This window comes from Canis lupus, chromosome 22 (genome assembly GCF_003254725.2).
Source record: "Canis lupus dingo isolate Sandy chromosome 22, ASM325472v2, whole genome shotgun sequence".
Lineage (NCBI taxonomy): Eukaryota > Metazoa > Chordata > Mammalia > Carnivora > Canidae > Canis > Canis lupus.
This window is the reverse complement of record NC_064264.1, coordinates 61,217,084-61,242,449: the sequence shown is the minus strand read 5'-3', so window position 1 is coordinate 61,242,449 and position 25,366 is coordinate 61,217,084. Positions and strand designations below refer to the sequence as shown.

The 25,366-nt window shown below is 56.5% G+C and overlaps 2 protein-coding genes and 1 long non-coding RNA gene across 11 annotated transcripts in view; 2 read left to right on the top strand and 1 right to left on the bottom strand.

Annotated features, from left to right (window-relative positions):
• Positions 1–9,650, top strand: part of RASA3 (RAS p21 protein activator 3) — a 108,709-nt gene extending 99,059 nt beyond the window's left edge. For 2 of the 3 annotated variants that reach the window (XM_025441337.3, XM_025441336.3), the window contains 4 exons: positions 1,512–1,720; positions 3,177–3,280; positions 7,554–7,737; positions 8,224–9,650. In XM_025441337.3, coding sequence (XP_025297122.1) covers positions 1,512–1,720; positions 3,177–3,280; positions 7,554–7,737; positions 8,224–8,299 — 573 coding nt within the window. In that variant the 3' untranslated portion in view covers positions 8,300–9,650. The remainder of the gene's footprint in view (positions 1–1,511; positions 1,721–3,176; positions 3,281–7,553; positions 7,738–8,223) is intronic. The other variant, XM_049099212.1, reaches the window with a different exon arrangement.
• LOC125753310 (uncharacterized) lies at positions 9,616–12,206 on the bottom strand. Its single transcript, XR_007404840.1, has 2 exons — positions 11,904–12,206; positions 9,616–10,091 (listed from the first exon to the last, which is right to left on the bottom strand). It is a non-coding gene; the product is annotated as an uncharacterized LOC125753310 (long non-coding RNA).
• Positions 12,207–12,240: 34 nt separating this feature from the next.
• Positions 12,241–21,001, top strand: C22H13orf46 (chromosome 22 C13orf46 homolog). Of its 7 annotated transcripts, none has more exons than XM_049099215.1 (9): positions 12,590–12,716; positions 12,832–12,977; positions 15,214–15,265; positions 15,780–15,888; positions 15,999–16,040; positions 16,929–16,976; positions 18,693–18,760; positions 20,655–20,735; positions 20,911–21,001. In XM_049099215.1, exons 1-8 carry the CDS (start codon positions 12,637–12,639, stop codon positions 20,719–20,721), a joined length of 612 nt encoding a protein of 203 aa, XP_048955172.1. In that variant the 5' UTR covers positions 12,590–12,636; the 3' UTR covers positions 20,722–20,735; positions 20,911–21,001. The 7 variants fall into 7 exon arrangements, with proteins under 7 accessions (XP_048955173.1, XP_048955176.1, XP_048955174.1 ...); XM_049099214.1 differs by having other exon boundaries at positions 12,606–12,716; positions 15,993–16,040; positions 20,655–20,738; XM_049099213.1 differs by having other exon boundaries at positions 12,622–12,716; positions 15,993–16,040.
• The last annotated feature ends 4,365 nt before the right edge of the window (positions 21,002–25,366 follow it).

Below are 25,366 nucleotides of genomic sequence, written 5' to 3'. Positions count from 1 at the left end.
AGCTCACAGATGGCCGTCCTGCTCACCTGCACCCCCTGTTACCTCGTGCCGCCCCTGGACCACGGAAGGTGGTTTCTCGGGCAAGCGGATGGGCCCGTGGCAGATGGTGGCATTTTCTCTGGGCCTGAGGATGGTAATGCTGTTGCACCTGCTGCAAGCACCGTCCTCATCTCCTCTGTGGCATGTCTTGTCGCCTTGGGTGTCTGCTGCCTGGCCTGTGACCGGCCCTCTCCGGGATGGCAGCCTGGGAGCACTGTGCCCTGAGGGCAGCCCATGGCATTCCCGGATGTGATGGCAGGGCACGAGCGTGAAGACAGCCTAGAAACTGCATTTCCATCCCCTTCACTTCTTTAGAAAATCACCCAACTTCAGCATATCAGCCTGTTGTTTCCCACCGCTTTCCCTCACAGGCAACTGCGTATGGCACTAACTGCAGACCCCTGCCCGTCTGCGAGGTGGCCCGCGGTGGCCCTGTCAGAGCGGCCAGTTCGTGAGGGCGGTCAACAGAACTCTGTCTGGGGTTTGTCCCTCCCTGGGGGTCGCAGCCTGCAGAGATGCAGTCTAAGGCCTGTGCAACAGTGCATGTGTGTGCAGGGGGGGCAGGGGCAGGGCTCAGGTCCCTGAAGACGCCCCAGCTCTCCCCTCAGATCCAGCAGCTCCTGTCCATGCACACATCCCTCCCCTCCCCCCAATCACGTTCTGACAGCAGCGGGGTCGTTGATTTCCTGACTCTTCCTCTGACGTGCCCAGACCCTGCACTTCCTTTTCATTTTTATCTTTCTTGAGGGCTGAAAGTTCATGGAGATAGAAACTGTTTGGGCCACACTGTGTTCCCAGAACACAGGGCAGAGCCTGGCATTCGGGAATGTGGGTGGAATGAATAATAAGAACAGCAGTGGAGGCTCTTAGCAGCCTCTCAGAGGAAGCGACACCTTTCTGGAAGGAGAAGAAGGGTCCCCAGGGTGCTCAGGTGGGTGGGGGAAATTCTTCAGATGGACTCAATAGCACATGCAAAGGTCCTGAGGTAGGTGTGGGGGTAGCACAAGGTAAGCCAGATGCACCTTGCTTAGAAGTCCTCCCACCTTAAAAACCAGGAGACCCAAAGAAAGTCTCAGTAATGGGCACAGTGAGCATCAGGAGGACCTGGGGGGGGAGGGTAGAGAGTGTGATCCCTGTGCTTTTACATGAGCCCCTGACACCCCAGCACAGAGCCTTGGCCAGGGGCTCTTCTCTCTCCTGAGCCCCCAGGGAGAAGGCTGTGCCTAGTGGCTCTGTCGTTCAAGGGCAGCAGAAAGTACTTTGAGATGCCATGACCCCCGGGCTGTCCTGCCTCGGGGTCAGCTCTTCTCTCTCCCTCCAGTCCCCCCAGTCCCCCGTGCCATCCTCCCTCGGGGTCAGCTCCATCATTTCCCTCTGTGGGCCTGGGTCTTGTACGAGTCCATCCCCAGGACTCCATGGCCCGGCGGGTGTTTTGCTCTGAGGTCTCTCTGAGCCTTCTCCCCACGTCCCAGATGTTTCAGGTCATTCAGCCCGAGCGAGCGCTGTACATCCAGGCCAACAACTGTGTGGAGGCCAAGGCCTGGATCGACATCCTCACCAAAGTGAGCCAGTGCAACCAGAAACGGCTTACCGTCTACCACCCCTCAGCCTACCTGAATGGCCACTGGCTGTGCTGCAGGGCCTCCTCGGACACAGCGCCTGGCTGCTCCCCCTGCACCGGGTAGGTCTGCACTACCGCCAGTGCAGGCGGGCTGGCTCCAAGGACCCAGGGAGGGGGCCTTGGCTTCACAGAGCCCAGGAGTCAGATCTGAGCCAGCAGGAAGTGAAAGCAGAGTTTATTGAATATGTCTGTACAGGGCCTCCGACGAGTCTCATGTTAGCCTGGGTCTGGGATTTTACAGGGATCGTGGTCTGGTGCACACATCGGCGTCCATGGACTGGTCAGCACAAGGGCAGCATCCCAGGGTCTCTAAGTCAGTCCATCTGGCCAGGGTCTTGGCCTCAAGGGGTTTGGAGTGAGTGGTCCTAGAGAACGTTTACGACCACCCCACTAGTCACTCCTTAGACATTTTGTGTTGTACTGGAGAACTGGGAAGGTAGCATTGCCTCTGTCCCTGCCCAGGCGTGTGTCGAGTGGTGTGAGGGGTGCAGACTCAGAATAGGAGCTGAAAAAGGAGCATTTAAAAAAATTGTTTCTTTCGTGAGGTCCCCTCAGTCGCTCTGTCTCACGTCCACCCCGTGTGGCCCAAGCACCAGAGTCTGGCTTGTGCGTTGCACAAGGAAGTGTGGCCACGGGGCTATGTGGCGTCTTGGCAAGCTGCATATGCACCGCTGAGTCCCGTGGACCATTGTCTTGATTGTTGAGGGGCTTCTGTGTGAGAGAGCCCTGGCTCATCCACATGAAGGCTCTCAGGAGACCCATCAGGAGCGGTGAGCCATCCTGGGTCCTCCTGTCTCTGCCAGGGGTCCTAGTGATCCTTGGGGGTGGGTGGCAGTGAGGGAGGTGCTGTCGTCCGCCATCCTGCTCACAGGCCCTTCGGTTTCTGCAAGTATCTGCACACACTCCCCTGCACCCTCTGGCTTTGTCAGCTGGGCCTCCTGAGGGTCAGGACAGGCTCACCTTGCCTCTTCTGGAAGGAGGACCAGGTGCCCCATGGCTTACGAGGACAGTGACAACTGCTGTCTAGTGTGGGCGTGAGGAAAGGCCCAGGCTAATGGAAGCGGGAGTGGAGGATCCGGCTTCTAGGACTCAGGAAAATCCCTGTGGGATCCTGCCCAGGAGAGGCTGAGCACTGTGTCCAGGGGAGGCGACATTGCCACACGCTTAGGCGGAGTAGGAGCCACCCCAGGCTGAGGAGGAATGGGGACCTGGCTGTCCCCACCTGGGTGGCAGGCCGAACCTTCAGGGCACGTGGCCCAGGTGCATCAGTAAAGTCATTTCTTTTCCCAGCAGAACAAGTCTGCTTGGCTATCACAGCAGATCTGTGGGCCTCTCGTCCTCCGAGCCCGTGGATGGTCACCTTTAAGTGCTGTGACCTCTTCCACCAACCACACATGAATGCCATCAGGGATAAGCTCACTTTATAAGACCACTCTGTTAGCTAACTCTTTAAAAAAAGAAATGTCATGATTCCCATTGTTGTTCTTTCTGTTCTGGTCTTGCTGTATTGGGGCAGCGGCCTCCCAGCAAACATCCAGCTGGACATTGACGGGGACCGAGAAACGGAGCGAATCTACTCTCTCTTCAACTCCTACATGAGCAAACTGGAGAAAATGCAAGGTAGGCTCCGCTTACAGCCTGACACTGTCTCACGAGATTGCCAGTGGCTTCAGGGATGCCTGGCTGGGGTCCCAGCGACAACGGGAGCCCTCTGCTGGCACGACCAGCCCTCGGAGCCCCCTGTCCTCGTTTGTGGCACCGAGGGGGGAATTGCTTTCTGCAGCTTGGCAGCTACGTGGGCGAACTACTTTAATAACAGATCCCGTAGATAATTTTAAGATGGAATTCAGTTGCAGCCTCTGAACTGCCAAGTTCTTGAGAAGATAGTATATTTTATAATCTCCTGTACCCCCAGACTGAGGATTCGGTCTTCTGTGTTTTTCAGAGGGTTGCATGCCTATGTGTGTGTGTGACTCTGCACGTGGGAGCAGACATAATATTGACGCAGCTTTATCATCCTCAACATTTAACCACCTTATAATGTTCTGCAGAGCTCAGCAGCATGGGTGGGACACATGAGGTGACATGGGGTGATGTTCAGTTCAGGAGAGGTGGATGGAAGAAGAGCTACTGGGAGGCAGATGAGCTGCCTGGTCCTGGGCCGAGCCGGGCAGGTCTCAGAGCCACATTCAGAGACTCGGTGACCCAGCCCTTAAGCCCCACTCTGAAGGTGAAATAAAGCGGAGTGGGCCTGGAAACGCACCTGCTAGATATTTTTCCTTTTCTTTTTCCTGATCTAACACAGCAAAATGGCGATGATGTGGCAGGCATGCCATGCTGAGCTTCCCGTCTGAGGGGGCCACACCTGTTCTCTGGTCTCCTCATGTGACTCATCTGGGTGCACTTCCAGGCTCTGGGCACATGCACAGTCACACATGCAAGACAACTGTGTTATACACCTGAACATATGCTCGTGTGCACACGCACACACCCACCCAGCAAGTGTGCTGTACACAGCACGTGGCTCCAGGGCTCCAGGAGGCCTTGCAGTGGTGGCCCTGGCACTCTACACCAGGCTTCAAGGTGGCAAAGGCATTGGAGCCAGGGGATGCCAGCCCCTTCCCAGCTGCCTGAGAGGAGTGACCAGTCCAGAGGAGGGTAGAAGTAAGGAGTCTTAGGAGGCCAAAGCCACCATGTGAGATCCGGGGTTGTGAAGGGGGCTGCCTAAGCCTTGCATGATCAACCACCTTGCAGCCGCCTCTTCCACACACTGTCTCCCTTTTGCTTCCAGACACGTTGTCTGGGGTCTCCCCAGCATCATGCCATTGCAGGCCTCTGCCTCTGCCCCCTCAGTCTGGCCAATACCTGGTTGTCTTGTGAATCTCCTCCTCCAGGGAGCTTTTTCTAACCCTGTATGTATCTCTGTCTTTGCCATGACAACTGTCTCAATATACTTGACCCTTTGAGAGCAGAAGCAGGTGTTATTTATCCTAGAGCCTGACATGAAGGAGGAACTAAATACATGTTTTCTAGATAGATGGATAGGCAATGGATGACAGATGGATGGATGATAGATGATGGATGGATGGTGGATGATAGAGGATAGAGGATGGATGGGTGATGGGTGATGGGTGGATGGATGATGGATGGATGGATGAATGATGGATGATGGATGGATGGATGGATGGATGATGGGTAGATGGGTGGATGATGGATGGATGATAGATGGATGGTGGACGATGGATGCATGGATAATGAGTGGTGGATGGATGGATGGATGGATGGATGGATGGATGGATGAACCTCCCTCAAAGTATAGGAATCATCTGGACAAGTGTTCTTAGAGTGTCAACAGGATTGGAGACCTTACAGTACGCTTCACCCGGGCACTGTGGCACTGAATCACTTCTCAGACCGTCTTCCAGCCTCTGTCTGGAGTCTCAGTGCTTCTTTGAGGCAGATAGTTTGTTGTCAGAGCAACCTAATCCTCTCAAGATACTCCTTTTATATTAATCAAACTGTTCTTTTTGGCACTGACCATGGGGCTTATTAACACCTGACATGGTCAGTCCTTTTCTCTTGGGCATGGCAGGCTTTAGGTGATCAGAGGAAGCTGTGTTGTAGTTGCCTGTGCAGGAGGAGAGATTTGGTCTCCTCCACCTCCCTCATGTGGTATGGAGTCACCTGGCTATCTTCCTTGGGGCCTGCCCTGGTTCTTTAACCCTCCCCTGCAATCTGCTGACAGCAGAACCCAGTACTTTAGGCAGAGGAGGGTTAGCATGGGGCCTGGCAGGGGCCTGGCTAACGAGCTGACAGGGGGCTTGGGCTGTGGGGCTGAGATGAGTGCAGATGAGCCTTTCAGGGTGGCAGCAGGTCACCATTCTCGTGGTATATCCTGGGATAGCAGCTTGCTTCATCCTCTGCAAAGTAGGCACAAGGGCCCATTTATCAGGTGTTGGGATGGTTAGGGGGAGGATTCACACAGAGCACTGTGCTGTTTCCCCCACACAATCACCTTCTCTCGGGCCTGGGCCTCTGGGGTCACTCCGAACACATCTGCTCAGGGCTCCTCGGGGCCCTGCGGGCAGCTTGTCTGCCATTCTCAGGCAACCCAGAGACAGCTTTGGTGTCCACTGTGAGACAACTGGGCAAGGCCTGTTGTCCTCTCCTATGAGACCAGGCAGTGATGGTACCATCCCGTGTGGGTTAATCCAGGATTAAATCAAATAACCCCTGGGAGGCAGTGAGGGCCCTGGCTGCCTGTATCCTTGTCCAGGCCACCTCCCCTGTACTCCGTCCCCTCTGGGTCTGAGTCCTCTGGGCACCTGGAACTCTGCAGAAAGTTCAGATCCTTGTGTCAGGAAGGCGTCTGCCCATTCTCTGCCGGCACCATGCTGGCAGTGAATTTGTTTGGTTTTGGTCACCGTGAGCAGTGATCAGAGATGTGAGCGTGTTCAGGGGTGATCCCTCTTGACCTGTCCACACTGGCTGTCTTTAAAACAGCCAAGCTGGGCAGCCTGGGTGGCCCAGGAGTTTAGTGCTGCCTTCAGCCCAGGTTGTGATCCTGGAGTCCCGGGATTGAGTCCCATGTCAGGCTCCCCGCGTGGAGCCTGCTTCTCCCTCTGCCTGTGTCTCTGCCTCTCTGTGTGTCTCTCATGAATAAATAAATAAAATCTTAAAAATAAAATAAAATAAAATAATAAAATAAAAATAAAATAAAATAAAATAAATAAAATAAAATAAAATAAAATAAAATAAAATAAAATAAAATAAAAAACAGCCAAGCTCTCCGTATTGCCAGGCCCCCAGGCAGGAGCCTCTCAGGGACACCGGTGTCCCTCCTCCCCAGAGGGTTCACAGAGGCTTGGACTTACATAACGTGCTCCAGGCTGTAGCTCCCACAGGTAGGGCTGTGGGGAGGGGTCCAGACCATGAGATCAGCACCCTTCCACCTGGCTCTTCCTCCTTTGCCTCCTCTGCTCATTCGTCCCTCATGTTTAGACCTGCTTGTCTTTCTCACATCAGATTCTCTTTTTCTTTGAAATGTTAAATCTTCCTAGTTTTCTTTTGTACAGACTTGTGGTTTTTCAAGAAATAAGAGATTTCTCCTGGGTTAGAAATAAAGACAATGAAGTGGACACCAGAGCTTCTGTGATAATGAAACAGCAATACAGATAGGGTGAGGAGCCCCCTAGATGCTGGCTCACCTAGGCCAGGTACTATCCAAACGGCATGTCTTCCCACCTGGTCTCTTTGTGGCCCTGGAATGTAGGGCCCAGCTCAGGTGACTGGGGACCGGTTGTGTGGGGAGGGGGCCAGGCCCAGCTCAGATGACTTGGCGCTTCCTGTGGATACCTGGAGGCCACAGCATGGTCTTCAGCAGGAGTGAGGTGGTCCAATGAGAAAGTCACTGCACAGCAGATAGGGGTCACAGAGGTCGCAGGAAGCTCCTAGTGCAGACTGGCTGAGAGGTGACACCTTTTTACGCACCTCATACCCACGGTTCCCAGCATAGGGTGTGCGTGTGCATGCTGGGTGAGTGAACCCCTGGCACCCGTTTCTAAGATGGGGCCTTCATGGGGGAGGTCGTCTCCCCAGACTGACCCTGGGTGACCACAGGCTCTTGAGCCAACCTGGCCCAGTGTCCGCGAACAGACATCTGCTGGTTCTGGTCTGGTGAGCCATGGGGCGTGGATAGATGCAGGTCGCCCAGAAAACAGGCTGGTCAGAAATAGGCATCAGACCCTGGCTTCTCTAGGGCTCAGTGCAGGCCCGGCTCTTGGGGATGGCTTCTGTGTCTTTGTGCGTTTGCGTGGGCTCTGCCAGCCCTTCCCTGAGGCTACTGCCCCGAAGAGCTCCCGCCCTGACCTCCAGCCCTCTCCCAACACCGCAGAGGCCTGTGGAAGCAGATCTGTGTACGACGGGCCCGAGCAGGAGGAGTACTCGACGTTCATCATTGACGACCCTCAGGAGACCTATAAGACACTGAAGCAGGTCATCACTGGGGTTGGGGCTCTGGAGCAGGAGCACGCCCAGTACAGAAGGGACAAGTTCAAGAAGACCAAGTATGGGAGCCAGTGAGTATGGCGGCGGGATTGCGGGCTGCTCTTGGCAAAGGTAGCAGAGAAGGGGACCTCAGGAGTGTCCTGGGCCGGGCGCTACCGTGAAGCCACCTGCATGCACCCATGAGGACTAGGGCAGCTTTCCTGTCCCTTCAGAGGGGCTTACCGTGCTCTCCAGGGCCTGCTGGGCAGTGTCCCAGGGGCAGCACCTCCCTCACCTCCTCCCTCCAGACCCTCCTGCCTTCAGATCCATTGCTTCCAAAATTAGGCTTTCCTGGGCCAGAAGTTGCACACATCATGCCTCTCTCTGGGCCACAAATACATTTCTATAGACAACTTCTGGCTTAGCTTGTTTTTTCTTTGCTTGTCTGTATTTTTCATATTTATTGCGATGAACACGTATCACGTTTAAAGACAGAAGAGAGAGTATTAAAGCACGCAGCTGAGCACTGGCCGTAGGAGACTACACCCCACTCTCTCCTCCCCATTTCTGCTTTGCAGGGAGCACCCCATTGGAGACAAGAGCTTCCAGAGCTACATCAGGCAGCAGTCTGAGACCTCCACCCATTCCATTTGAAGTCTGTAGGAGGTCGTGTCCAAGGACGGGCACCAGGAAGACCACCACCTTCGGGAAGGAGGGAACAGAGACAGGACTAAAGGGCAAGGGATCCATACTTGTTCCGCTCACATAGAGCTCACACGCCAAGCTCCTGGGACTGGTGAACCTCCGCGGGCTGTGTCTGTGGTTGCCGTGCACTTTATTCACACTGTGGCAGGTGACTGGAACCGGCCTTTCTGGAATGAGCTGCTGGGGACACTGTGCCCTCTGTAGAGCTTGTACTTCTGTGTCGTGTGCACCTCTGCCATTGCTGCGCTGCGTGGCGCTGTGCCCCTGGAGCCCTGTTCCTTCGCGTATTCTGCTTCAGCGAGACCGGACGTTAAATAGCATCATTTGTCTCCCGTGAGCCTGTTTGGGCGGCCGTGGGCAGTGGCCCTCCAGCTCCAGCCTTTGGTGTTGCTGTGATTCCTGGCTGAAAGGTCGGTTTTGTGGCCTCATTGTGCATAATGGCACAAAGATCCGAATTTGAGGATGTTCTTGATGTTTTGGAGGTACGGGATCCTTCTGCAGAGAGCACTAGGGTGTTCCCACCCCCGTGGGCTGCAGACACTGCCAGAGCTGGCAATGGGCTGAGGTCAGTGTCCACCCCATCCCCTTCTGAGCAAAAGTTGTAGTTCTGCTGTCAGTGGAACTGCAGAGTACGATCCACATTAGCCACCACCACTTCTGGAGGTTTGGGGAAGGTTTTTAAAATAGAAATGTGCATTATTTTCAAGCTGTTTTTCTTAATGTTTTTAAAGGACCATTTCTCATTAGGTCTTTGATATAAGGTACCTTGGAACATCTAGACCTGTTCTCATCAAAGGGCAGGGTGCCACAGGAGAGCCACAGAGGGAAGGAGGCGCATCTCCTAGAAGCCAGTTAAAGGCCGTCCAGAGCACATCAGGGAAAGTGAGGCCCTGAGCTGTGCAGACTTGGCTCCTCCTGAGCTGGAGGCTGTGTCTCTGTGAAGCCCCTGGCAGCTGCCAGGCAGTGGTGGGGTGCTTTTCTGTGGAGGTGGGGATGCTGACATGAGGCAGGCAGCCTTTGAGCTTTGGAGAGCACTGTTCACACACACAGACCTTGTGCCCATCTCTGCTTTTACTTGCAAACACTGTCCTGCAGATTCTGAACGATGGCAGTTAGTAACATGCCTTGTCACAAAACGGTGAGGAAGATGTTGCAAAAAATAAACTTTGGGACACACAGCTATGAGGCTGCACCAAACTGCAATTTTTAACATGGATTTGTAACTTAATGTTTCTGTTTATAAGATACTAATGATTTGCAATGTATTTTACTGGCCAATTAAAACAGATGTTTTATTCTTTCTGAAGACTGGTTTGTTTTTGCGGGAGTGCCCCCTGCGTGTGGCGGAGCGGGCACGTGGGACAGGTGAGGGTGAGGGTCAGACTGGAAACCACAGTGCTACTGTGGGATGGAAGGATGTGGGTTCGGCACTCAGCGTTCCCTCAATGCATGTTGTGCCGGGAGCCTTCAGTGAGGGTGGAGGCGGCCTCGAGCCCACACGAGGAGGACAGGCTCCAGCATGTGTTACCATCTCCGGGACACAGTGGGGCCTGAGCTCCAGGACCAGACACAGGCCGGCATCCATGGGAAGCAACAGGAGGGGCTCCCAGATTGGGGGGTGCTGCGTGTGTGGGGGCAGCAGCCTGGAGGAGACCTGCCTCCAGAGCAGGGATGCATCATTTCCCTGTTCTTCCTCTCCAAGTGGTGTTGACTCCGTTGTTCAACTTCCAGCCTGAGTCACCTGTTAGGAAAGAATCAAGTGGTCTGGCTCTGAGGACACGAGGTCAGGTTTGGGATGACGGGGGGTCAGCCCCTCCTGGGGGACTTGGGGAGGGAGGTGTTATTGCTGCTTCCCAGCGGCCACTCCTGGCAGCCCTGGGCAGCAAGATGGGCTGGGGGGGGTACGGCACAGGGGTGCAGGGGTCAAGCCAGCAGCATCAGTACCCCGGGACATGCAGGCATCCACGGCAGGTCCATGGGGCAGCTTCAGGGAGCCTGGCTGACTCAGATACATGCAGGACCCAGGGAATCAGGAGAGCCAAGTTCTGTCCCCATGGGAGGACGTGGGACCGGGGGCAGAAAGCCTGGGAGCCAAGGCCTTCTCCCAGGAGCCTCATGACCGGCCATGGTGGCTTCCAGGGGCCTCCATGTGCGCCCACCTGCTCTGCCTCCAGACAACCCATCTCAGCATCCCGCCCTCCTGGTTGTAGGCCTGGCACCTCTGCTCTCATGTCCCTGGGCTCATCAGCAGCTGCACGAGCCCCTTGGCTGGGTGACTGGAGCCCCCATGAGTGGATGTGCCGGGAAGTGGTTTGGAAGATAAAAGTGCATGTGGAATTAACAGAGTCCCTTTTGCTTCATTCTATTTATGATCTGCTGGTTGCTCAGGGAAAGCACCTATTATGATTTGTCTCCTGTGGCCTTGGATGCCTCAAGATAAAAAATGTGTGCTGGGATGAGACCAGATGTTCTCTGCTAAGCTGTATCATGGGCTGAATGTGTCCCCCAAAAACTCATGGCAAAATCCTGACCCCAGCCCCTCAGACTGTGACCGTGTTGGGAGATGGGTTCCTTAAAGGGGTTAGTTAAGGTTACACGAAGTCATTTGGGTGGACCCCAATCCCATGTGACCAGCGTCCTTCTAAGATTAGGATGTGGCCAACAGTCACGTGAGATGTTCAACATCACTGATCACCAGGAGATGCAAAACACAACCACAATGAGACACTACCTCACACCTGTCACCATGGCTAAGATCAATAACACAAGAAACAACAGGGGCTGGTGAGGCTGTGGAGGAAGCGGAGCCCTCATGCACTGCTGCTGGGAGTGTCAGCTGGTGCAGCCACTCTGGAGAACAGTGTGAAGAGTCCTCAGGAAGTTGAAAATAGAAGCAATTGCATTGCTGGGAATTTACCCCAAAGTATAGAAAAACACTAATGCAAAGGGGTGCATGCTCCCCAGAACTTTATAGCAGCGTTATCTGCGATGTCCAGATACGGAAGCAGCTGAGATGTCCACCGACAGATGAATGGGTGAAGAGAAGCTGGCCTTTATAATGGAATATTATTCAGAAGTCAAGAGATGAGATTGTGCCATTCGTGACACGATTGGACCGAGAAGGTACAACACTGAGTGAAATAAATCAGACTAAGACGAATATCCTAGGACCCCACCGGTAAGTGGAGTCTAAACAAACAGCAGCGACAAACCAATGGAATAAAAAAGAATCAGAGCCATAAACACAGAGAGCAAAGGTGGCTGGTGGCAGAAGGCGGGCAGGGGACGCGGGGAGCACGGGGGCCAGACCCTGGTGTGAGTGACTTGGTCATGGGTGAAATGGAACAGCGTCCGCGGTCGCGTGGTGCGATGGCAGATGGCCGTGCTAGCAGGGGGCACAGCATCACAGCCAGAGGAGCTGACCCACACGTCAAACTCCTGAAACAAATGTGTGTCACCCAGACTCAAACAGAAGAGGAAAAACAGAAGAAAACAAAAGATGAGGGCCCGGAAGCGTGAGGGACGACTGTGGAGGACGAGGCGGCCGCGGCACCTGCACGTCGGGCTTCCCGCCTCCCAGCGGTGAGACCCGAGCGCCCGGGCATCAGCGGCCTCACTGCAGTGCGCTCGCAGCCCACGCGGACAGCACAGCGGGGCCGCTGGCTGCTGATGAGCCTGTGACACCAGCACTGCCACTCTGAACCCTCGGTCCCTTGGGTCGTGATGGCATCGTCCCTGCAGAAAGATCCTCGAGTACAAGGGACTCAGCCGTCTGCCTCCGCATCCTCGGGGGGAAGGCCGGGGAGGGCCTCAGAAGGAAGCTCACCCACGGAAAGAGCTGCCTGCACTGACTTCTGACCTCTGAACTTTGTGGTGATGTCATAGGGGCCGCTTGGCAACAGGGGCCCCGGCCACACAGGGCTGCTGGTGGGACAGAGGTGGGAAGCCATGCTCTCTGTCTGAGGGCGCGCTCGGGAGCCCACGTCCCTCTTCATTCCTGAAGCCTGATGGAGGGGAGGAGGATGGAGAAAGACGCAGCCGCACATAGGAGGCACCGGCCAGGCCCCGGGGCCCCTCCACCAGGGGTGGCCCCCGGACACCTCAAGGCAGCCAGCGAGATAGCTGAGCTCCAGAGGAGCCGGAGTGTGGGTGGCCTGCATCAGAAGGGGGACCCTCCGAGCTGCATCAAGAAGCCATCCAAGGAGCTGGGTAGGCCCCAGCAGCGTCCCTCTCTCCTGCCTGCCCACGCCCTCGTCCCTGCTGAGATCCTAAGGCCTGGGCAGAGCATGCTTGACCCTGGGGTCAGCAGGCAGCAGGCGAGGGGGGCTGTGCATCCAGAAGGCCGTGGCCACGTGAAGTGTCTCTGGTCAGTCCTGCACGGGTAACCTGCCAGGCAGGGTCAGCGGTGGGCCCAGGGGTAGTGGACCCAGGACACGGGACACAGGTGAGCTAACGTACACTTGGCTGTACGTGCCACCTAGGATATTCTGGGACATGGAACTGGGGCTGGGTGCAGGGTGCTCTCCCAGGAAGAGCCGGACCCTGGCCTGGCTGACAGATGAAGGTGACCACTTCAGTCCTGTGCCAGGCTCTTGGCAGCTCTGGCTCTGCTGGGAAGGCCCACCTGGTGAGTGGCCCTTTGTGAGGGTGTCGGGACGCCACAGCAATGAAGCAGTAGGAAATGCGGTTCGCTGTTCATGCCCTAGGGACGATTTTGAGAGGCGGTGGCATAAGAGTGTTGTTCCGTTAGTGTAAACATGCAGAGATGTTCCAGCGGGTAGGGGAAAGGAGGTGCCGGCTGGTGGGCCACACGGGTCACTGCAAGGCTCTCGGCACCACCGTCCCAGCAAACTCTGGGCACCTGAGCCTTTCGCAGCAAGAGGAGCAAAGTTTCCCAAAGAAGAAGTCGGCCTAAGTCTATGTGGGAAATACTGCGAATGGACGCGAGGGTGTCTGAGATGCCGCCGCGGGGCAGCCACAGAGCACCGTCTGGGCCCCACCGTTCCCGGCTATTCCTACCAGTGCTGCATTTCCCCCAAACAAGAGGCCGGGCAGAGACTTCTCTGTGGCACCATCCTGCCACATACACCTGGTGGCCCCAGTGTCACCATTTGGAGTGGTGGTGTCTGCACAGAGGAGCCAATGTCGCCTCCCCAGAGCCCACACACCAAGAACAGGAGGCTCACTGATGGGATGCCCACAGCGTAGGGAGCAGGGGCGAAGGGACCTCTGCTGCCTGAACCCCTGGCACCAGGATGCAGTGGACACAGGACACGGGCCACCTAAGTCAAGGGACTGGGCCTGGGGGCGGCCAGAGTGAGCTGGCCTCAGGATGAGCCCGGTCTGGGAGGGAACAGCAGAAGTCCATGTGCTGAGTGCCCCAACCCTGGGCGGCTGCACCCTGAGCCCGCCTCCCCACCCTGGCCACCTGCACGGGATCCACCAGGGGACCCACTGGAGCACGGGCTGCTACATCCTTGACACCCTCCCGGACCTTGGTACTCGGGCCTGCTCTGTGCCCCTGCCCTCAAGGGCACCCTCGCCCTCACCCCACTGCCCGTGCACCTACCCACTGCAGTTCCCAGGCAGGTGTGGGGGGGCCTGCTCCTGAGAGGGGTGGGCGAGAGGGACCTGCTGAAAGCTTCAGCTGGTGGCCAAGCAGCAAGGCGGTGTGGTGCTGCCTCTGGGCGCCTGCACCCTGGCCCCAGCCTGCACCCTCAGCCTGCCGATACCCAAGGGGGCATCTCGCGGCCAAAAAAGAATCTGTGAGCATTTGGGGACATTCACATCTCTGTTCTTGGACCTCACTGGGCTCAGCAGAGCGCATTTCAGCCCCCAGCCTACCACCCTGATAGCCGCAGCAGCCCCTTAGGGGAGGGAAAGGGCCGAAACCTGCTTCTGTCAGGAAGAAGATGCACTGCAGAAAACATATCATGTCTCTCTTTTTACTGATTCTTTCCTTTTTGCCAGATACATATTATAGGATGGAGCAGGTTCAGGGATGAGCCTGTGTCCTCTAAAATATGAGGACACACATACCCACGGGTAGGGGCAGATCAAGATTTTCCACAAGAAGTCAATTGTAAAATCCCTACTAGAAAACCACAGCTTCCGAGTCACTCGGGTCCTGTTCTCTGAGGTGGAGACGGCTCCAGAGCTGCCGAGCTCCGGAATGCTCTCTGAAGACGTGAGAGCAGCACCCCTGCACCCCTGCTCCCTTGGACCCCTGCCCATTGCCTGTGAGGCTCTGGCTCTAGAGTGGTGGTGTCTGCACAGAGGAGCCAGTGTCGCTGAGGTTGTGCAGGTGCAGCCAACAGGAGCAGGGCTGACAACCCCAGGTCTTCCCCGCAGGGAACTCCGATGAGCCCGAGAGGAGTGCACGTAACCCCCGCCCTCCCCGGAGGCCTGTCTGAGGCGAATCTCCTGCTGAGGCAGGTCGACTTCCGTGGGGCGGGGCTCCCCATGAGACCAGGCCCAGGGCAGGGATGGTGTCAGGGACTCCTGCAGAGAAGCAGGAGTCGCGTGCAGGTACCAACCCAAGCTGGTCATTGCCTCCCGTGTCAGCAGGTGCCCCAGCCCTAAGGCCTGGGAGCCGAATAGACGCACCCACTTCTGTAAGGACATCTTCTCTGCGGTATTGCGGTGTTCAGAGGCGCCTCCCCAGCCTTCCACACCCAGCTTCCGCTTTGTGATTTCCCAGTCAGCTGGACTATGTGTGTCGGGCTGGACAAGGGGGGACCAAGGCACTGGCAGGGACAAGTGCAGCAGCTGAGGGGACTCCCCCAATCTGGGCCCCATCCTCATGGGGCCAGGCCAGAGGGTCCAGGGATGGGAGCTGACAACTGCCGCTCCTTCCTCCCCAGAGTCTGAGGACCAGGGAAGGGACCTACGAAGTGACATTGAAGATGCCAGCTGGTGAGTGGTCTGTATCCAGCAGAGGTGGTTTCCAGAGACATGAGGGTGGCACAGGGGTCCTGAGAAGACCGTGAAGGCTCCGAGGGGAGGATTTCCCAGGGCTGCCAGCCACCCCCTCCCCAGCCCCTACTCCTGCTCCCCCAGGCAGGCCTGCAGCTGGCCATGGCCTAGAGTCCCAGAGCTGATGCCTGTCTTGGCAAATGTTTGCACTCAGCTCTCCAGACCCCTGGGCACGCAGAGGTCTAGTTTGTTGGGGAAGTTCTGGATGTGCAGCACCATTGGTGGACAGGCCCCTGGCACTACCATCATTGCCGAGAACCATCCTCAAGTAGCACTGCCTCTTCCCCCAGAGTCCCTCCCCCACGCCAACCCCGGGCAGGAGGAAGGCTTCCACACCCAGCTTCCGTGAAGGCACATCCCAGAGCTCTCCCAACGCCCAGGGGCAGGAAGGACCAGCTCGAAGCTGCGTCTCCTCGGTACCCATCCTGATCCACTGCCCCTGCTCCTCCCACAGTCAGGCAGACCCAGAGGAGGACAAGCAGGAAAAGAATCAGGATGCCCTCGAGAAGTTGGACCCTGATGGAGGAAGGACGGAGCCAGAAGGGAAGGGCTGCCGCCCAGAGGCCAGTGGCAAGAGTGGGAGCACTGGCTGGGCACACCTGTATGGGCGCGCATGTCCATCGTTCTCGGGTCCCGCTGTTATTTACCTGTTTGGTTTCTTCCCCAGGAACAGGAACCAGAGTCCGTCAAGCTGGATGAGCCTCCAGGAAAAGAGGCAAGGGCCTTTGACTTTGGTAACCGGGAGGTCCGTTCAGGCATGTTCCCATGTGAGCACAAGCAGGGTGTGCAGATGTGGCCTCAGGGCCTCTTGGTAGGGCCATGCCACAGGCTGGACCTGGCGCTGCCATAGCTCAAAAGCCTTTGGGTCAAGCTCTGCGCTCCCAGCTGATGCTGTGCATCCTAACCCCAGTATCCCAAACAGTGCAGTTGCCAAAGGCATATGACAGGAGGTGGCCAGGGACCCACCTGTAGCTGGGGTACGAATTCTCACCAGGCACTTTCCAAGGGAAGGAGGCTCTCATTCTCTTCCAAGTCTGCATGGGAAGGAACAGAGAAGGGGCTGGACCTGTTTTACCAGCACCTACAACTGATGGTCCCTAATGGGATTCCCAGGGTTCATCCCCAAATACCTTCCGCACTAACTGAAGTGCTTCCATTGGAAACCCCTCCTGGGCTGGTTAGAGACGCTGGGGCAGCAACACCTGGAGCCACTTGAGGCCCCCACTCCTCACTAGTGCAGGCCCCAGGGGGCCCAGGAGCTTCGTGGGCAGTGTACCGGTGTGGGCCAGCGCTGGGCATTGCCCTGTGACCTGCAGGCCCTGCTTCTCTTAGGGCGAAGCCAGGGGACACCTGGGGCCTCAGAGACCTGACAGAATGTCGGGAGAGGTGGGAGACCAGAGCTGGCCACGGTCACCTCACCATCCACACTGCCCAGCTCCCCAGGATCCCTCACTGAGCTCCGCCATCATCTGGTGGTCCCAGTGCTAATCATGCAGAGCTCAGCTGCCCCAGGGCCCAGAGCCCACTGCCCCTCCCAGGAGCCTCCTCTCCTCTCCAGCCCACCCTGGAACGCCATCCACACCTCTCTGGTTTCCATTCACAGAAACCATCTGAGTTTGTGGAGATTGATCTGGGAGACCGTGCCGAGGAGGTAAAAGCCCTCAGACCACCTGCCAGGAATGCTGGTGCTCAGGGCCCATGGAGCTTGTCCAGGGAACCTGTCCCACATGCATGTCGTGGAGGCTGAGGCAGAGGCAGGCTGGCAGTGCCAGGAGGACTCTGGGATGCTGACGACTGGCCTGGGAACTCAAAAGCCACCTTGCCTCCTCCTTATCTTCCAACCTGCATGCATTCTGGCATCATCAGAGACTCTAGGGCCAGGGTCAACCTTCATGGTGCCCATGGGCCCTGAGAACCTCTTCGGGGATCATACTGGGGTGGTATAAAGGCTTGGGAGTCAGAGACTGGGTGTCCACATCTGGCTCTGCCACTAAATACTCAAGTCACTCTACCTCTCACTGCCTCAGTTTTATCCATACAGTGGGGATCTTAGTAGTTAGTACCCACATCCCCAGGGTTGAACTGGAAAGCTCCGCATGGTGCTTATACCCAGAAAGCCTCAGCATCAGGTATTATCACCACCACCATCACTATCATCCCCACCATCACCATCATCACCATAACTATCATCATTGGCACCACTGCCACCACCACCATCACTGCCATTACCACCTCAGCACCATCACCACTACCATCATCACCATCACCACCATCCTCACCACTACCACCATCATCATTGCCACCACCACCACCACTATCACTGCCATCACCACCAACACTGCTATCACCACTACCATCACCATCACCATCATCACCATCACCACCATCACCATCACTACCATTACTACCACCACCATCACCATCATCATTGTCACAGCATCATTTTCTGTAAAACGAAGCTGTTGACCAATGGCCTATCTGGACCATCCAACACAAATGTCCTAGGATGTCCTCCGTTTCTCAGATGTTGTGGGCAGCCACTCTGGAAGTATTTTGAAGTTCTATCTTGGAAATTTAAGTTCTTGCGTGGGATTGTTCTTTTCCAGATTGTGCCTCCTCGCTCTTTGCCCTCAGAACATGTGGTACAGTGAACATGCTATTAGCCCCTCACAAGACTCTCTTGGGAGCACCACAGGTTCTAAGGACTCAAGGAGGGTCATCCAGTGGCAGAGTTGGATTATAGTCTGGAGGTCACAGTGATGCACATCAAAGGCATAGTTCCTTGGTCGGGGGTCTCCTAATTAGAAAGTAACTTACGACTTTCTTTCTTTCTTTCTTTCTTTCTTTCTTTCTTTCTTTCTTTCTTTCTTTCTTTCTTTCTTTCTTTCTTCTTTCTTTCTTTTTTCTTTCTTTCTTTCTTTCTTCTTTCTTTCTTTCTTTCTTTCTTTCTCTCTCTCTCTCTCTCTCTCTCTCTCATCTCTTTCTTTCTTTTCTTTTGAGAGAGAGACATAGAGAGTGGGGCAGGGGAAAAGGCAGAGGAAGGGAGGGAAAATCTTAAGCACATTCCATGCCGAGCGTGTAAGCCCAAACTCAGGGCTTGATCTCACGATGCTGAGATCTTGACCTGAGCTGAAATCAAGAGTCGGACACTCACCTGACTGAACCACACAGGTGCCCTCACCCTTACTTTTGGGGGAAACTTTCCCTTGACAGTGCCCCAACTCATGGGAAGATGCTCAGTGCCGGTGCTGTCTCCATGCCCCCATCTGATCCTTGAGCAGGTCTAGCAGGCCTGGCCTTGGTGGCTGTGGTGGATGAGTTGATTCCCTCCACTTGTTCCCTAAACTGCTTCTGCCACTCGCCACAGGTAGTCACAGGTGCCGTGAGAGAAGAGAAACGGTCCCAGATGGATGTGGGGGATTTGTCAGAAGACGAGTGAGTGATGCTTGTGGGTTTCTACATGGAGAGATGGGGGTTCTCCTGCACCACGGTGTCTGCTGGGTCCGTTGTGCCTCCTGGGGGAAGGGCAGAACCCGCTACTTGCTTGCCTTCCTCTCCCATGTGTGCAGAGACCAGGCATTGACTGGCCTGGAGGGCTGACAGGCGAGCAGTGGGACTCAGGGACAACCCTTACCTTGAGTGCCCCTCACCCCACAGCCAGACCCTTTCTCCCCATCCCATCAGCCAACAGATCAGCCATACTATGAGGTGAGAGAGGTGGGAGGAGGCCGAGGAGGTGAGAGGAAAGTGTTGCCGTGTGGAAGGTTCTAGCTGGTCAGTTTGGGGTTTTGCTGGGGGACGGGGGGCACACCATCGGCCAGAGTGTCTGCAGAGGGGGCCAGGCCCGAGGGCTGGGGTGGGAGGCACATTTGTCCTGACTGCCTAGACCCACTTAGGGTGGACACTGGGCAGGGCCAGCCTAGGCCTACGAAGTCCTGAGGCCATAAGGGGTGCTGGGAGCAGGCCACTATATCATCCAAGGGCCTGCGGATCTGTTTTTATTTTAAACAATGTAGAGAAACAGTAAGAAGGAAATCACAGTTAACCCAGTTTCCCACTTCTTGGAATTAACAGCTATTTTAATATCTGGGCTCATTTGCTTCAACATTTTTTAAAAGAAAAATGTCTCTAATAGAGATATTTAGATACAAAATAAATTACTTGGTAAAACTGACACACAGTCCTTTTAAATAACTGGAACTCACCCGCTTCTAGGTCACCCAGACTCCCGCTCACAGCTTGAGGGTCACACAGGAGCTCGTGGGCTGGAGCCCGGACGCACACAGCGCCCACTCGAGTAGGGGCTCCACGTCGGCTGCTTGGGGCCTTGACGGTGTCATTACTACCACCACCTTCCCCCAGACCTGTAGATGGGAGAGCTTCCGTGAGGCAGTGTCACCCCGTGTCCGTGCACATGGCCCGTGTCCTGCCCATTGCTACTCGCACAGGGGGTCTCGCCTGTATCAGCTAAGATGTTGGGATCCCTACCTCACTCCCAAATCTAGGCTGAGAGTGGGTGGGTCTTTCCTAAGCAGATCCTGATGTTCCCCATTGCTTCTGAGTGGATGTGGTTGTGGATTCAGCCGCACTGGAAGCAGCATGGTGGCTTTGTTTTCTGCCCCTGGGACCGGACAGTCCCGAGTCCGCCCACCTGGCCCCATGGTCTTGGCAGCCCACCCGATGCTTCTGCTGCCCAAGAGAGCCCGCTGGCCACGGGCCACAGAACCGGGCCTTGGCTGTAGGCGGCCGCTTGGCCAGTGGGTAGGGGACTGGGGGTAGGTGGGCAGTCTGTCCTGCTGCTCTGCTGTCCTACCATCTTGGTTTTCTGCAGAGCTGAGGCTTTCTGTCCAGCTCTGTTCACAGTCACTGTGGGGTCCCTGCAAAGGGAAGGAGGACAGCTGACTTATCCCAGAGGCAGCTATGATTGGAAGTGGACACCCCGGAGCACACCCCAGAGGGAAAAGCAGAGGCCATGGTCTTCTGAGAATGGACAGGGCTTGGTGTGGGGAAACCTGGAGATGGCCTGTCTCTGGGGCCGAGGGGAGCGTTCTGGTTTGGCTGGTCTATGAGGTCTCTCATGGTCAAGGAGCCCCTCCGGTTAGGCCTCCCAGCGCAGAGGATGAAGGCCCTGGGAGGGCTGGAGAAAGCTTGGACAGCTGGTGGGAAGGCAAGCCCAGCTCTGCACGGGAGTCTGCTGGTGTGTGCAGGAAGCTGGGCCGGATAGGGGCATGCACCTGTGGGGAGGGGTGCTGCCTGTGGCCCAGGCTCTGAACTCAGGGGTGGGGGGATGCCTGGCTCTCATCTGCTGTGGCCTCCTCTCGGCCTCTAGGACCAAGACCAGCTGGGTGTGCTGCATCCCGTACTCCACCAGAAGGAAGGCGAAGGAGAGCGTGTAGCAGCCTGGGACAAGGTAGTTTGCACCGGGACTGGGTGGAGGCCTACCTCTGCAGGAGGGAGAATAGAGGGGGCTGCTCTCCTGACCTCCCAGCCCTCTCAGTCCTGCAGAGACCTGCGATGGAGGGACGAAGGGATGGGGTTGGGGATGCCACAGGCAGCCCTGAGAAACAGCATTCAAACCCTTTCAGGGCATTGATGACCACCCAGGTGTGAACCACTGATCTGCTGGCTAAGCCATGATGCCATCTTTTAAAAAGACACAATAAAGTGTGAACAGAAGGTGTTCTCCTTCTCTGGTCCCGCTTGACAATTCTCTGAAACGTGATGGAGGGACGGGGTGTGAGCTCAGGGACAGGTGGCTGTGCCTCCCAAATCACGTGTGCACGATGGCAGCTGTGATCACCCAGCCCTACCCTTCAGATCCTAGGAACACCCGGAAGCAAAGTCAGATCCCTTGGGGTCTGGGGGCAGGCTCTACTCTCAGAGATGGCCTGCAAACTTGGCCCCAGTGAGAGCAGCCTGGAGGGAGGCTGGCGTGCTCCCCGAGGCCAAGATGTGAGCAGGCCCAGAACTAAGCCATTCTTGCAGCTGGACGTGGAGGTCCCAGGGCCCGTGCCTCACAAGGGCCCCTGCCTTGGGCATCAAGGCTCCGGAGATGCTGCTTGCGGGGACAAGGGGCAGGGGCAGAGGATCATACAAAGGAAGCTTGACAAGGGGTTCAGACTGTGTTTGTTCAAACCACCACAGGCCAAGTGAGCAAATATTTTTCATTTCATGTGGCCCAACCAAATGCTGAGAAGGCAGCACACACACCTTGCTCACTCTTATACACACACATGCATGCTTGAGTGCACAAGCATGTGTACATGCACACTCACACATGCATGTGTACATGTACACATAGTGTGCATTGTGCATGGATACATACATCTACACACCATGCACGCACACACACGTGCACATGGACACGGGCACACATGCACACATGTGTTATATGTGGGCGCATATACACTTGCACACAGAGCACACGTGTGGGCAGTCACACCCACATATATATACACACGTGCATGCACACACACAAGCATACAGGACCACGTGGTCTGGTGACACGCAGCATCTGAGGGTGAGGAATATCTGGGCCCGGAGGTCAGAGGGGTCAGACAGATGAACCTCTCAGGTGCCCATCTTGTGTGCAGGTGGGTTGGGCACCACGGTTCCTCTGCTCCAATGCTGTCCGTCTGGGAACAGGGAGCCTCAGAGCAGCTGGAAAATGCGTGCTGAGTTGCAAGCATGGAAACTGGCTTCCCTGGCCGGGTGTATGGGGCTGCAGCCTTGCTGTCACAGGACCAGATCACAGACGCACGGAGGACCTCAGCCACCCTAGGCACAGGGGCCGCTGCTTGTCCCCCTGGAAAGGAGATGTGGAACATCTGTGTCCCAGCCCCCAAACAGGCAGGCCCTATCCCTGCCCAAATTCGAACTGCTGTCACCAACTAGAACGGCACCCAGGAAGCTTCTGCAGAGACAGCTGTGCTGCCCCTTGCTTGGCCAGGAGGGAGGAGTAGACCTCCATGTCTGGGGCCCAGGGGTACTACCACACAGAGCAGCACTGCCAGACTGGCTTTGCTGGTTCCTCTGTGACCATGCTCAGCTGCAGGCCAGGAGGGAGACAGGGCCTGGGTGGCCTGCTGTCCATTCGTCTGTCGTTCATCCCTTGTCATGGTGAGTGGCTGCTGGCCTCTTAGGGCCTAGGAAGCAGGGAGGCCCCACGTGTGCACAGCATGGCTACCTTGGTTGCAGCCTTTCAGCAGTTAAGATGCATGAGTCTTTTCATTAAGCCTCTGAACCTCAAGGTTTGAGGTAGCTCTGTTCCATGTGGCCTGGGGCTGTCTGCTGGGGAACCAGTCTAGGGCAGGCCTGGGGGTAACTGGAGAGGCTTGGCCTGCAGATGTGGTGGTTTTGGCTCCGGTCTCCTAGCCACATGCCCAGTCCCTGAGCTGCCGGCAGGGGTGGCCCTGGAAGCCAGAGGGTCTTGTGGGAGGGGACACACCAGGAAAATGTCAAGCCTCCATCGCAGGCGTGCACCTCTGCCCTTGCCGAGGCTTCCATGGAGCAGGCACAGCCCTCTCTTGCCAGAGAAATGCACCAGTCCCGGGGGCGAGGTGGGGTGGAGCAGGCGTGGACACCGAGCAAGAGCACTCAGCCCTGAGGGCACCTGTTCTCGCGCAGTAGGGGCCGAGCACTTACTGCCGGGGACATGGCACGCTTGGAAGCCAGAAGGAAACCAGAGCGTTCAGCTCGAGGCCTTCAGCAGCCGCCCAGGGTACGGCCAAGCTGCTGCTGCCCGGCCTGTGCTCAGACGCTCAGCCAGGGGGCAGTGGCCAGCAGGTGGGGGGCGGGATGGGACACCTGCTGGGCAGTTTTGGAGTTTTGGGGGATGTGAATGCCAAGCTGGCCAGGGGAACCCTCCTCTTGCCTCCCTGCTCAGAGGCCCCTGGTCCTCGGGGACACTGATGCGGCTCACTGCTGGCATTTTGTCACAGGCTTGGCTGATGGCCCCAGGTGATGGCTCCCAGCCTGACCTGGTTTCGTCCTTGACTCTCTGCCGGCCTCCACCTACTCTGCGAGAGGCCCACAGAACCGCCCTGGGGCAGGGCCAGGATGGGCGGCTCACCGCCCTGCTCACCCTCCTTGCCTCCAGCCTTTCAATGTTGTCCCCTTCACTTCAAAGCCAATATGCATCTTCCTTGTGGGGACTAACAAAAACCATTGAATTTGTTCTCTCTTTTAGACTCTCTGTTAGAATTTTCATGTATTTCTCTCTCTCTCTCTCTCTCTCTATATATATATATAAAGAGCTATGTATGGAGACAGATGGATAAATACAGCTCGTTTCCAAAATCGGCATCACATTGCACCTGTTTATTTGTTTACAAGTTTTCATTCTGTCACAAGCATTTTCCTGACCTCATCTGTGTGCCAGACCTGGTGACTGAAGCACGCTCTCCACCTCTCGGCGTTTCCCTTCCCGGGGGCAGGGCGGGGAGAGAGTGGATGTCCAGTGTATCTTAATTTATTTACACATTGTTCTGGGGAAACTAACTTCATCGCAGTGAGAAATGACCTTCCTGCCACACTGCCCAGGGCACAGGGCATCACAAAGATAAATGTGATATGAAAACAGTGCCCGGCCCCCGAGGAGTCATGACGGCAACAGCCACAGTACAGAGCAGGTGTTGGCTCTGCATCAGGCACAGGACACGGTCTTGGCAGTTTTGCAGATTTTAAGTCCTTAATCCCACAGCAACCTACAGGGTGGGTTCTATCCTCAGCCCCGTTTTGTAGTTGAGGCACTCTGGGGTGCGTCCTGGTTGAAGCCCTCAGAGGTTACTGTGCCCCTGAGGGCGGACCTATCTATGCTGCTCCGGCTGTGGCGGCTGGTTTGTGGTCTCCTCCTGCTACCACCTAGACGGCCGTGTGGAAGGCACATCTGCTGCCGTCAGCTCTGGACACCGCCCCCTGCACCCAGCCGCACCCCAGTGCTCCTGCCCCCAGCCCTGGACACCCCAGCGGCTCCCTCAGGGTTAGAGGCGCTTGCTCAGTGCACCCCTGGTGGCGGGCCTGGGGCAGCGCATCACCTCCTGTGTCCTTCAGCGGGGAGGTCACCGGCACCGTCCAAGAGGAGGCGACGGAGAGTCACTTCATCAGTAGAGAATTTTAACTCTCATGATCCACTAAAAGGGGAGGCTGGAAGGTGAATGCATTGGTGGCCCCCAGTTCATGGGAAGGCCCGGGGCTTGAGCCAGACCCGGCTTGCCTGTGCGTATCTGCTCCTCCAGGTCAGGGCGTGGAGCTTCCACATGCAGCCCAGAAGTCAGATACCCCCTGCACTGGCCCTCCCTGCCCTCTGACCTCCTGACCCATGACCCCTCTGTAGAACAGACAGACAGACCTTCTTGGCACTTGTATTTAGAGCATCCTGGCGCCTCGCAGGGCTGGACAATCCTTGGTTCATGGGGAAACACACCCCCAAGTAGATCTTCCCACTATAACCTGAGATGTTTCACTCCACAAAAGATGGAAGTCCTTCAAACTGTGGTCGTCCTGAGGCCCTTTGTGAGCCCTGGTGTCACCAGATGCCCTGGTCCCAGTGACATGGCATCACGGAGGGCCTGCCTTGGCAGACAGGAGCTGAGTGCGACCGCCTAGCCATTGCCCAGGGACCTGGGGGTGCTGAGGCCTTGGGAGGTGAGAAGCTTCCCAGGGAGACAGGACGACCAACACAGCCAGCCCTGAGTCGTCTGAGACCAGCCCAGGCCCGGGCAGGAGGTGAGGTGCTCTCCCCCAAGGCCCTCCCCTGTCCCCCGAGGCCTGTTGCCCCAGGATGCCGCCTGCCTGACTATCCCAAGAGCCCTGGGAGAAGCAGCAGGAGAGAGGGAGAGCCCTGTGCGAGCGGAGCGGGGCACAAGCCCTGGTGAGGACTGCCTGGGCGTCCCCACATTCTCCCTTGGTCTTGGAGGGACAAGTTCTCTGGGGGGTGCAGCACACACACAGCAGGAGGTTGCCTGCCTGTCAACTCCTTTTGGCCTCAGGACCCTGACCCACATGACCTCTGCTGGGAGCAGGGGAGCGAGCCCTCCAGGC